At 38.0% G+C, this 12,944-nt stretch overlaps 2 protein-coding genes across 2 annotated transcripts in view; one reads left to right on the top strand and one right to left on the bottom strand.

The window, feature by feature from the left end:
• Nucleotides 1-12,944, top strand: part of ccdc146 (coiled-coil domain containing 146) — a 154,581-nt gene that overhangs the window by 7,063 nt on the left and 134,574 nt on the right. The gene's annotated exons all lie outside the window — the stretch shown is intronic.
• Nucleotides 327-8,159, bottom strand: fgl2a (fibrinogen-like 2a). Its single transcript, XM_072562661.1, has 3 exons — nt 7,959-8,159; nt 6,478-7,255; nt 327-2,856 (listed from the first exon to the last, which is right to left on the bottom strand). The coding sequence occupies exons 2-3, from the start codon at nt 7,067-7,069 to the stop codon at nt 2,153-2,155; spliced, it is 1,296 nt and encodes a 431-aa protein (XP_072418762.1). The 5' UTR covers nt 7,070-7,255; nt 7,959-8,159; the 3' UTR covers nt 327-2,152.

Below are 12,944 nucleotides of genomic sequence, written 5' to 3'. Positions count from 1 at the left end.
AACTTTCAATGTAACTACCTTTGTAACCTTGGCTTTTTTGTGACTTTTCTACTTCAGTGGTGCTAATCATTGACAAGCCACCAATTTACCTCATCCATCATCCCTACATCACCCTACACCATCTCAGATGTCCTTACTTGTATTTCTATTGTACTGCACTTTAACATCATTAATTACTTGTCAGTATGAAGACTTACATGGTTCTGTTCTGCATCTCATAAACCCAGAAACAACAAAACAAGTTAATTTATTTTGATGGTATTGGTTGATGGAGGAGTTTAGGTAAGTCCTCTTGAATGACATATATAATAGAATAGATCACACCATTATCTGCACGTGCTTGCTTTATTATAGATATATTTGTATTGTACAGCTTTACAGAGCTTGTAACAGGCCTCACTGCTTATGGTAAATGCATTATAATGAGAATAGCTTAAACAAGTTCAGCTTTTCAATATATCTTTCAAAGACAGTGTAACACAATACAGTTATTTTAATTCTTTCATTGTCCTTAACGTTAAATTGCTGAGTAAATATGCAAATTAATATGTTAACAGTGGACGACCATTTCCAAGATCAAGATATTCAGTGCAACCAGTAAAGATATAATTAAAGCTAAAATAACCAATTTGAATATTTATTAGCATAGCACAGTTAAATGGAAATTTCTATTATCTGCTATAATAAGAATACCATTAAAGTTATGAAATGATTCATTAGGATGACAAGGTGTCTCCTGAAGTTAATTGCTGCTAAATTTCTTTTAGATTAATTGAAAAGTCTATTTAATCATATACCTGAAATTCTTAAAAAATGAGTAAAAAATAGATATCTTATTATTATTTCCATCCAACTCCTTAAAAAATGAGGGAGTAAAATTAATTTCCACCCTTTTATGGACAAAGATTCAGAGTTGGAGGCAGCCTGCACCCCAACTGTGAGGCCTGAGACATGCCTTTGGATTTCAACATCTGGCATGTGGCCAGTGTCTGTTGACCTTAATTATACTCATGAATAACCAATACAAATATTTTACACCCACATGTACACATATTTTTTTAACATGTTCTCTTTTCTATTGACGAGAACATACATTTATATTTCATTTAATGTTTTACGATGCTTTTCAAAGTTATACAAAATTCAATGTTGAACCATAGAGAGATTGCTGAAACTTTGGTTAAAAAGATTCGTTTTGAGATGATTTTACCAGAAACATGGAGAAAAATAAGGTTTAAAGAGTACTTTCAAGATAACTGAAGGACTTGCGATCAATTTCAGAGAAAAGTGACAGAAGAAGCCACAGGATGCCAGTCAGAAAACTGACAATTATAGGAGAGGCGATGAGGCAAAGGTAGGGTGAAGCAAGATCTTGGATGAATCTGAAAATGAGTACCAGGAATTAACATTCAATATATTGGAAGAGCAAGGACAAACATAGATCAACAAGGACAGTGTGATAGGTGATTGGGATTTAGTGTGAAAAAGAAGGTGAATGGGTGATATTTTGACAAGTTGTTCTTAATGTAAATTAGAGAAATGAAAACTAGTTAGGAATCACTGAACTCAAGAGCTGTGAGACATGTATAGGTGGTGACAGTAATACTTGAAACAAGCTGTGGCAATTAGCAGTATTGCCGATGTAAAGGACATGGAGTTTGAAGCAAAAGAAAGCACTACAAATGCGAGAATACAACAGAAAATGGTGAGAAATACTCAGCAGATCTTGCAGCATCTATGGAGAGAGAAACAGAGTTTATGTTTCAGGTAAATTGCCTTTCTTCAAAGATGAGTTTGAAGCTCTAGATCAAACAAGACATCGATGTGTGAACAATTTGAATCACCCTGATTAAATAATTGAGAATACAGTTGAAGTTGGTGTTAAAGGAATAAAGTGAGATAGGAAACGATAACTTAATCTTCCTGGTGCTTAGCTGGAATAAGCTTTGACATGCATATGATTTAATTTTGGAGAGGCATTCCGACATTATAGAAATAGTCTAGTGGTTGTCAGAAATGATAGAGAATAGAGCTGGGTGTTACTAATATTGCAGATTATACTGTAGAATACAGCTTTTAAAATGATTGTGTAGTGAAAGGTCTCTGATAACATCGTTAAAATATTTTGGCATTATTTATTGTTACCACATACCTATGGCCGAAACACCTTAGGCCTAATGAGCATTCTTACTGACTTAAAAGAGTGACGATAGCCATTCAGAATTTCATCTGCTGCGTTGTACCAAGTGCCCCAATAAATACCATTTCGTATGCCTTTGTAGAACTTCTTATAATATTTGCCATTGAGATTGGCTGACATGCAAGCATCAAACCACCAGCCAGAGCTATAATATGCCCCACAGTTACCTGAAGAATAATTATCATTATCTTTATCTTTGGTGGTGAAATATTTTTGATCATGGTTGTAATTCTTGCCATTATGCAGTGCATCACCAGCTGTGCCTGAGAAATTCTTAACAGTCAGGCGATAATAATGATCTTCATCTGCAACGAAGAATTGATCATAAGAGGCATATTCTTTGATGCTGTTCCAGTCTTCCAATTCAATTCTTAAAATCATTTCCTTGGATTTTGTCAAAAAATGTATTTTGTCATTTCCCAGCCAAAATTCTGTCGAGAGATTCCCAAAACCGTTTTTGTATTCAGCCCAAGTGCGATTAAAATCAACACTACCGTCTTTACGATTCTGCACCACTGTCCAACCTCCATTCTCAGTTTCCATATCACAATAAACTGAAAACCTTTCATTCAAGCTTTCACCAATTACATAGATACCGCTTTTCCGTTCTTTTAAGTTGTAATAGTAATCTGAGCAATCTTGAGGATATTTTGTGGCTGAAAGAAAGTATAGAACTACGTCATTAATTTTCCTTTTTATTTCATACCAGCTTTAGTGATGAGCTATTAATAAGTATATATTATAGCAATCTTTCTCAATATTAAATACAATACACTCTGAAAGGAGAAACCTTCTATTACAAATGTCTTTTTAAACAAGCAGGTACCATACAGATCTTAGTAAATTCCTAAGCAAAACCTTAATTGATGGTGATCTGTGTTTTAGCTGTTTCAGAATTCTACTTCCCTAACAATGAGATGATTTAGAAAACATTCATAAATGATTACTCAAAAAGCACAAAATTGTCATTTTTCTCAGTTCTTTACTCATAATTAATAGTATCTTATTCATCTGTACTGTAAATGCTATGTTGCCAAACTACTTCCCTATTTCTGTGGTTTTAAAACAACCTAGTGCTGACAAAATCATGTTTGACAAGTAATACTTGGCTGCGGCGGGTGATACACGAGTTATGCACTTATACAAAACAAATAATACAAACTAATTGTGTCTGTAAACAGAGCAAAATTTGCCAACAGTTTTAAAGAGAAAGATGACTCCTTAATTCAAATATAATTGGACCCCTGCAAATAGGGGAAATCTATTGAAGCAATTTCCGCAATTAAATATAAACAAGATGTGATGTGCAATTTGGTACCTCTAGACCTCGAGATATTTTTTAGTGTTAATAGTTTCAGTTCACAGTTAATCTAAAAAAGAGGCATTTCATTTATAAAGAGAGTGGATGTAGGATATGCTTTACAGTAATTTTTAGTCAGCAGATAACCTCAGCAAACGGAAGTGTCATCTTTGGCCTTCTTAGTAATTTGTTTCTTTTTAAGTATATTTATTCACTTTTTTTTCTGTTGTCTAACATGCCAAACATGCCTGGTAGTTTTGAGTGGGAGATCACAGGACTAGGTGAGATCTGTGAGTGCAATCTCCTATCCTCGCTGCTTGTCCATATGAATCATATCCAGAGTTGAAATCAGGCCCTCAGCTCAGGCAATCTTACACTTACCTGATAATGTGACTTGCAGCATGGTAAACATCTGTTAGGAAGGAAGATGTGTTGGACATTTTGAACAACTTGAGGATAGACAAGTCCCCCGGGCCTGACGGGATATATCCGAGGATTATGTGGGAAGCAAGAGAGGAAATTGCAGTACCGTTGGCAATGATCTTCTCGTCTTCACTGGCAACGGGGGTGGTACCAGGGGACTGGAGAGTAGCGAATGTTGTGCCCCTGTTCAAAAAAGGGAATAGGGATAACCCCGGGAATTACAGGCCAGTTAGTCTTACTTCTGTGGTAGGCAAAGTAATGGAAAGGGTACTGAGGGATAGGATTTACGAGTATCTGGAAAGACACTGCTTGATTAGGGACAGCCAGCACGGATTTGTGAAGGGTAGGTCTTGCCTTACAAGTCTTATTGAATTCTTCGAGGAGGTGATCAAGCATGTGGATGAGGGTAGAGCAGTGGATGTAGTGTACATGGATTTTAGTAAGGCATTTGATAAGGTTCCCCATGGTAGGCTTATGCGGAAAGTCAGGAGGCATGGGATAGAGGGAAATTTGGCCAATTGGATAGAAAACTGGCTAACCGGTCGAAGGCAGAGAGTGGTGGTAGATGGTAAATATTCAGCCTGGAGCCCAGTTACAAGTGGAGTTCCGCAGGGTCCTCTGCTGTTTGTAATTTTTATTAATGACTTAGATGAGGGAGTCGAAGGGTGGGTCAGTAAATTTGCAGATGATACGAAGATAGGTGGAGTTGTGGACAGTGAGGAGGACTGTTGTCGGCTGCAGAGGGACTTAGATATGATGCAGAGCTGGGCTGAGGAGTGGCAGATGGAGTTCAACCCTGCCAAGTGTGAGGTTGTCCATTTTGGAAGAACAAATAAGAATGTGGAATACAGGGTTAATGGTAGGGTTCTTAGTCAGGTGGAGGAACAGAGGGATCTTGGGGTCTATGTACATAGATCTTTGAAGGTTGCCACTCAGGTGGATAGAGTTTGTAAGAAGGCCTATGGAGTATTATCGTTCATTAGCAGAGGGATTGAATTCAAGAGTCGTGAAGTGATGTTGCAGCTGTACAGGACTTTGGTTAGGCCACAGTTGGAGTACTGTGTGCAGTTCTGGTCGCCTCACTTTAGGAAAGATGTGGAAGCTTTGGAGAGGGTGCAGAGAAGATTTACCAGGATGTTGCCTGGAATGGAGAGTAGGTCGTACGAGGATAGGTTGAGAGTTCTCGGCCTTTTCTCGTTGGAACGGCGAAGGATGAGGGGTGACTTGATAGAGGTTTATAAGATGATCAGAGGAACAGATAGAGTAGACAGTCAGAAACTTTTTCCCCGGGTACAACAGAGTGTTACAAGGGGACATAAATTTAAGGTGAAGGGTGGAAGGTATAGGGGAGATGTCAGGGGTGGGTTCTTTACCCAGAGAGTGGTGGGGGCATGGAATGCGCTGCCCGTGGGAGTGGTAGAGTCAGAATCATTGGCGACCTTTAAGCGGCATTTGGATAGGTACATGGATGGGTGCTTAATCTAGGTTAGAAGTTCGGCACAACATCGTGGGCCGAAGGGCCTGTTCTGTGCTGTATTGTTCTATGTTCTAAGTTTACAACATTGCAAAAAATAGGTCATGATTTAAGTAAGGTTAATGTTCTCCAGAAATTTTAAACTATATTATTAAAAGTACAAAACATGGTAATTTAATATACAAAATGTTTCCATTTATGAATGTTCACATTAATTTGCTGTGATGAAACTCACAAAAAATCCAATGCAATTGACATTAAAATTAAAAACCAAAAGAACTTTGGATGCTGTAAATCAGAAACAAAAGCAGAAATTGCTGGAAAAGCTGAACAGGTCAGGCAGCATTGGCGGAGCGAAATTAGAGTTAACATTTCAGGTCTGGTGACCTTTCCTCAGAAACCTTCCTCTGAGGAAGGGACACTGGACCTGAAATGTTAATCGATTTCTCTCCACAGATGCTGCCAGACCTCCTGAACTTTTCCATCAATTTCTGTTTTGGTTTCTGACATTAAAATTAATCAGGTTGACATAATTTTTAGCTGATGGAAACACATGCATTGTTGAAATATTTAATTTGTATCAGTTCACTGTTTAAGACTAGCAAGAAACTCCCTACTCATTATCACTAGTTAATTCAGAAAGAATGACCAACCAAACGAGCTTACTTAAAAAGTGAAAGGGAGTGATGATTAGGAATTTATAAGCAACATTATAGCAACATTAATGAAAGCAAAACACAATTAATAGTATTTTACAAAATGTATATTACAGTATATTATATACTTTTTACATATTACAGCAAATTCTAGTTGAATTTGAAAATTAAAAATTTGGAAAAGTATATTAGATATCCTAATATTTGACAGTTTATCAGGTAATAAAGTTTTTCATTATATAGTATATTTAAAATTCATGAACCGAAGTATTGCATTGTTCAATTTGTCCATTAAAGTATAATGCTAGAATTTCAAGTTTACATCTATTTACAATAGAGGAAAAGTTAGGAAAATCTTAGAAACTTTGATTGCTGGTATTTTTTATAGTTTTGTATTCTATATTTCACACATGGATTAACTTACCTTGTTGACCTTGAGCTTCACAAGTTGTAGAACACTTGTTGTTCAATGTATTCACTGTGTAGTTAATTTTTGAAAGCTCATTGTCAATGTAGTGCAAAACATTGTCCATATTCAGAATACTTAGCTTTTCTAAACGACCCTGAAGCACATTGATTTGATTTCTGGCTTTCTGTAATAAATCTGTTAGCTTAATAATTTTTTCCTCCAACAATGATATTCTCTTGGTATCTTTCCTTCCATCTTCTATATTTCCAGTAGCTTGCTTATGATTAATAGGCTTTTTCTGTTTTGCTTCCAGCCACCTATTCTTCATCTTATTGACTGTTGCTGTTAGACTTTTCACTTGTTTGATGGTCTGTTTGAGGAGTTTTGTCTCTTTGGGAAGCTGAACGGTGAGAGGTGGAAGGTTGACCTTATAACTACAGACTTCATCTTCATCACACTCTGTGCGCTTCAGCTTGATGGCACAGGCTCCATTTTCATTTTGTTTTGTGGAATTTGTGAATCTGCTGGTGTTGCTGTATTCCACAGAAGCCTCAATACATAATATTAATCCAATATTCAAGAAAACAAATGCAACAGCAGCCTTCATTATGGTCCACTAACAGTGAAGTGAAAATGCTTTATAGTTGTTAGAAGTAATGCTGTGCTGTCAGTACCCCAGCACTGACTAACAGGAAGTCACTGCTCAAGCTGCTAAGGATATTAATATTGTAGGTGGGCGTTCAGTTGTGATATCTATCAGTCAGTCTTCATTATTGACAGTCACTCAGCCTGCCTACATGAAATGAAAATTACTTCAGTTACTAAACAGTATGGTGGAACATTTTATATTTAACAGAATGTAAATGCTGTTTTTCTGCTTTAAGTATGTATACTACACATTTCTGTTGCAGACAAGTGTGCCAGAGATTTGATCGGTAGTGAATTTTTTGGACACAACAGGTAACCAAAATGGTTTATGCACCATACATGTGCATTTTTGGGGCAAACAGGAAGGAACTTTTCCTCTCGGTGGAGAGATCAAAGACCAGTAGTGTAGATTTAAGATAAGGGGCAGGATGTTTAGAGGAGAAGTGAAGGTGATGGGTATCTGGAATTCACTATAACAGTAGTAGAGCAGAAAACATCATAACATTTAAGAAGTATTTAGATGTGCAATTGTGATGGCAGGGCATATAAAACTGTGGGTCAAGTGCTGGAAAATGGGATTAAAATAATTAGCTACTTATTTTTGACCAGTGCAGACTTGATTGGCGAAAATCCTTTTTCTGTGTTGTCGACCTGTATGGTTCTATGACACACAATATGACATTGAGAGGTTATTAATGTATAAATATTGTACCATCACTTGGAACCATACAAACCAAACACATAATGTCATGTTAGCTCTACCAGTTTAGAACTCAACACTCCAGCAAATCCCATCTTGTAAACTCACACAATTAACTTGCAAGCAGCAACAAGAAGAATCACCTCACCAGTGATAGGTCAATGGGATCATCAAATATTTAGAAGTTCATTGCTGTTCGACCTCTATGGTTGTTGGTTTGATTCTTCAAGTGGTTGGTAGATTTTAGAAAATAATAGAAAGCCTTGCATTTATATAGTGCCTTTCATCACAACTGGCCATCCAAAGTGCTTCACAACATTTAAAATACTTTTAAGGTTTAATAAATCTTAAAATGTAGGCTCTGTGGTAGCCAGTTTCTCAAGACAACAATTTAATAATGACCAACTGATCTGTTTCTGTGATGTGTTGGTTGAGAAATATACATTGGTCAGAACATTGGAATGACTCCTGTGCTCATCTTCAAAGTAGTGCTGTGGGATCCTTTACGTGCATCTGTGAGGGCAAGGGAGATCACAGATTAATGCCTCATTCAAAAAGCAAAAACATCTGGCAGTGCAGTGCTTCCTCAATACAGCACTGGAGTGCCAGCCTAGATATTTCCATTTTAGTCCTGGCTTAGGGCAGAGGAACAGGAGCAGGTCATTCAGCTATCTGGCCTGCTCCACGTCATTCAGTTGGTCATCCACCACTTCTTTGCCTTACTACCTCCTTATTCCTTCAACTCCGCAATCCCCAGAAATCTTTCAATTTCTGTCTTGCATATGCTTAATGATTGAACTTTCATGACTCACTGAGGTAGAGAATTCCAAAAGTTTGTCACATTGAGTAAAGAAATTCCTCCTCATCTAAGTTTTTGAACCTACAACATTCTAATTCAGGCAAGCAATACACAAACTAAACCACCTGTTATTGACAGGGGAGAGAGTAAGTTGAATTCTCTTCTTCTGACCATAAATAGAGGTTTTTTAAAAAAATCATATTACTTCTTTTCCTTTTTGCTCACACCATCTAGGCAGGTTTCATATGGACCAGCAGAAAGGACTGAGAGATTTCATTCTTGTACCTCACTTACTCCACCTAGTCCTATGATCTCCCACCCAAACTTCCAGGCAGGATTGGCATGTTGGGCAGCAGAAGAAAAAAAAATACAGTAAATAAATACACTTAAAAAGGAACAATTAACCAGAAGCCTAGAAATATATTTCCTTTTACCAAGTTTAACTGTTTACTAGAAGTTACTATGAAGCATAATCCTACATCTGCACTCTTTGCAAGTAAAATGCTTCCTTTTAGATTTCCTGCTGAGAGTCTCAATGTTAACAAACAGACAGTATTAGCAAATAACTAGATTCTTACCAGACTGAAGCAGCAGATTACAGTTAACCTCTCTGGGGTAGGGTGGAGTGGATGTTTGAACATATAAATGTTCCTGAATAAGTCTCCAAACAACTAATTTCTATCCACATAGCCGGGTTCCAGTCTTCGCTTAGGGAGATAAATGGAATTATTATTATCTCAAGTATTAAGAAGTCAATCTTAAATGCCGTAGGCTAAAACTATTGCTTTATACAATTCATTGCATTAGTGCCATTTCAAGCATAATGAGTTTCAATTTTCTCAATCCCTGCTAGGGAGACACTGCATTGCCTTTTCTTTTGTGTTGGTTTGACTACAATGTTCACAACAGAAAAGTGTGAAATTCCATGAAGATGATCTGAGCCCTGGCTGTGTCATGGATGTAGTCAATTTGCATAATATGATTGGTAGAGACCAGGCAAAGCCCATTTTAAAAAATTAAACAAGGAATTATAGCTTTTAAAACAAGTTATGGTCTCTCTACATCACTTGTGGAAATGATCTTCCTCCTGCTTTCAGAGAAGAAAGCTATTTCAATTTTCTTAGCATTTTTTCTTGCAGAAACAAAGAGGTATATGATTCACTCTTGAAAGTCAAACAGACAAAGAGAGGATGTAACAAGAAACTGACAACAAACACATTCAGTGAAACAACCTGCAGTTGGCTGCTTTTCACTTTCTAGGAAATTCAAAGGTTACCAGGCTGCTTGGACACTTTCAATCTTGTTTTTGTAAAATGCCCTTAGCATTTCCCTGTTCTACTTGTGGTTTTATTTTTGGCTCTGTAAACCATCAAATTAACTAAGAACTAGTTAACAAGCTAACTAATCATGTTTTGTTCACCTCTAAAAGGCTGCTAGGGCATTTTCAAGGCCAAAAAATATGACCTTGCTCTGGTATAAGTCTGCCTTGGTGAAAAAATGTTGAATTTTTTCTTGATCTGAGAAAAAATGGGTCTTGCCAGTAGCCTTTTAAAAGGTTAGTTTTGCTGAAATAGGCATTATCTACACAATGGGTTTTTTTTCAATTTCCCAAACAAGGTGGCTACATCTTCCCACTGCTGTTTGGCCAACAGTGCTAACTGGGCATTTACGTCCAAGACGCCAGTGTCAGCTAGCCTGGCAGTCAGAGGTTCAAATGGGGAAGCCTCCAGTCTCTCCTTCTCAGTTGACTGCTCCTGGCTCGCTCCAGCAGACATATGGCGCTTTGTGTTTAATTTCTTTTAACTCTCCACTTTTTAAAATTCTTTCACTAGCTTGAACAGCATTTATTGCCCAGAAGGTAAGTAAGACTCAACCACATTGGTGTGGGTATGGAGTTACATGTAGGCACATTGGTAAACCAGATGGGTTTTCCCAAACTGTGGACAATGGTGTCATGATCGTTATTAGACTCCTAATTGCATACTTTTATTGAATTCAAATTCCACCATCTGCCATAGTCAGATTTGGTATCCAACTCCCCAGAACATTACCTGGGTTTCTGAATTAATAGTCAATCAATATTGTTACTCGGCCATATCGAACTTCTTTGTGGTTGTCACAAGTGTGATGGAATCTCAGGGGTGTTAACTTTCCCTGTTTGGTTACTTTGAGTAGGCATGCATCCTCAATACCTTTAGAATGCTACTGCCTTCAGTTGGCTGTCCAGCTGTTGCTGCATTGCTTTGCAGATCTGAGGTATCTACCTCACCATGTCTATCTGGGAATTTCCTGTTCTCTCTCTAAATCTGAAAATATTATATTGACCAACTAGACCTGCTGTACATCCAGCAGGAGTATGGACTATTCTCCTTTCAATTTTTTCTGCCCTGTTTCTTTATCCTTGTTCTGCTCATATCCTTTGGGGTTCAATTCCAGCTTTGGCTAACTGTCTGTGTGGAGTTTGCACATGCTCCCTCTGTCTGCGTGGGTTTCCTCTAGTGCTATAGTTTCCTTCCACAGTCCAAAGATGTGCAGTTCGGTGAATTGGCTGTGCTAAATTGCCCCTAGTGTTCAGGGACATTGGGTTAGGTGCATTAGTCAGGGGTAAATATAGGGTAGGGGAACGGGTCTGGGTGGGTTACTCTTCGGAGGGTCTCTGTGGACTTGTTGGGCTGAAGGGCCTGTTTCCATGTTGAAGGGATTCTATGATTCTCTGATTCTATGACAACGTTGTTTATAGAGCTTTAACTGCTCGCTCTACAACTTCCACTGGGTAAGGCAGCTTGTTCACCAGCTGTGGGTTTATATTTGAAGTTCCCAGGTCTCTCTATGTGTCTTTGAAATAGCTAATTTGGATAGCCAGTCGTACTGTTCATTATCAGGGCACAGACTCCTGTCAGTTTGGGCAAGGCAAGTTTAACACCAACTGTGAATCTAATTTGGGAAGTTCCCAAATCTACCTCTAAATGTTGTAAAGTTTCAACTAGCCAGACCTTCTGATCAGCAGGGTACAGGGTCCTTTTCTTTTAAGTCAAGGTAACGTAGCTTGCTCATCAGTTGTGGGATATTTGAAACCTCTTAATCACCCTCTAAATACGGAAAAACAGTTTCAGTTGGCCAGACTCCTGTTCTCCAACAGAGCTTCCTTCCTTTCAAATTTTCTGGCTGGGTTTGGGAATTTTCAGTTCCTCTAGATTTCCCTGGGAAGAAAGATTCCACTAGTCCCAGTTTGGCTGCATCTCTTTCAATCTCTGCTGCTGTCATACCAGCATGTTTACCTCCCTCTGGTTTCTAAATCAAAGTACTGCACATCAGTTTTGAATGGCTGGGACTTATCAGCGGCACTTGAACTGCCTTTTGAATAGTTGTAAGTAATGGTCACACTTACAGAGTAATGATTTCCCCAGGGAAGAAGGTGATTGCCAACTCAATTTCTGGCTTAATCCTTTCATTACTTTTAAGATCCATGCATCCTTTCTTGACCACTTCTAGCTTGTACGATTTCAGCCTTTTTAAATGCAGATGGCTATCTCGATAGATTCTTTAGCCTCTTGCAGGGCCACTAGAATTAGTCCAGCCTTCTGAGACCCTCAGAACATTAATGAAACTGATTAGTTTGTACAACTTCTCTGAACTGTCTGCTGGGTTTCATCCTGATTGTTAGATTCAATAGGCTCTTTTCTGGCCCTTTTGATTCCTGTGAGTTATATCCTGAACTCCTCGAATCTGTCAGGCTCTGGCTCAGCCTCTTTAAATTCCCATAGTTTACCCTTTGTTTTCCCAATATTTATTGGATCTTTCATCCCTTAAGGATCTTTGAGGCTTCTGCAGCTCTCAGTGGCTGAACAGAACCCTTCTGGTTCTCTTCCATTTTTGTATTCTCTTTGGACTTTTCTGGAAACCCATGGGCACAGTGCCAGGGTCAGACCAACCCTTTCCCTAATAATCAAACTACCATTTTCTGCATCATTTCAGACTTTTTTTGGACTTTTAATTTTATTACTTGCATCTTTTGATGAAAAGTTCATTCTTGCTCAACTTACATATTCTCTTTCTCTCTCTATATTTCTCTGTTCAGCTTTTAATGTCCAGCATTTTTTTTGGTGAAAAGCTTGTGCTCTTTAGAAACTCTCTCTCTCTCTCTTTCTCTCTCTTGAAACTCTGGCTATTGCTTCCTTTTTATTATGTTTATCAGTCATTTCTTGGCTAGGCTAATTACTATTGGGAAGGTACTCCAATCAGTTCTGTATTCTTCTAGCTGTTCCAGAATGAGACCCAAACATTTGATCAGCATCTTGAATAAAGCACATCGTTTTGACTTCCAAGGATTTTTAA

Source organism: Chiloscyllium punctatum, chromosome 44, assembly GCF_047496795.1.
Source record: "Chiloscyllium punctatum isolate Juve2018m chromosome 44, sChiPun1.3, whole genome shotgun sequence".
Taxonomy (NCBI): Eukaryota; Metazoa; Chordata; class Chondrichthyes; order Orectolobiformes; family Hemiscylliidae; genus Chiloscyllium; species Chiloscyllium punctatum.
Note: the sequence above shows the minus strand (reverse complement) of the source record. Positions and strands in the feature narration are given on the sequence as shown.

Bases quoted from the DNA above. Each gene is read 5' to 3' on its own strand.
- fgl2a (XM_072562661.1), bottom strand. From the start codon at position 7,069: ATGAAGGCTGCTGTTGCATTTGTTTTCTTGAATATTGGATTAATATTA. The intron at 2,857-6,477 runs GTAAGTTAATCC...ACTTTCTTTCAG, and splicing joins TGAAGCTCAAGGTCAACAAG to CCACAAAATATCCTCAAGAT.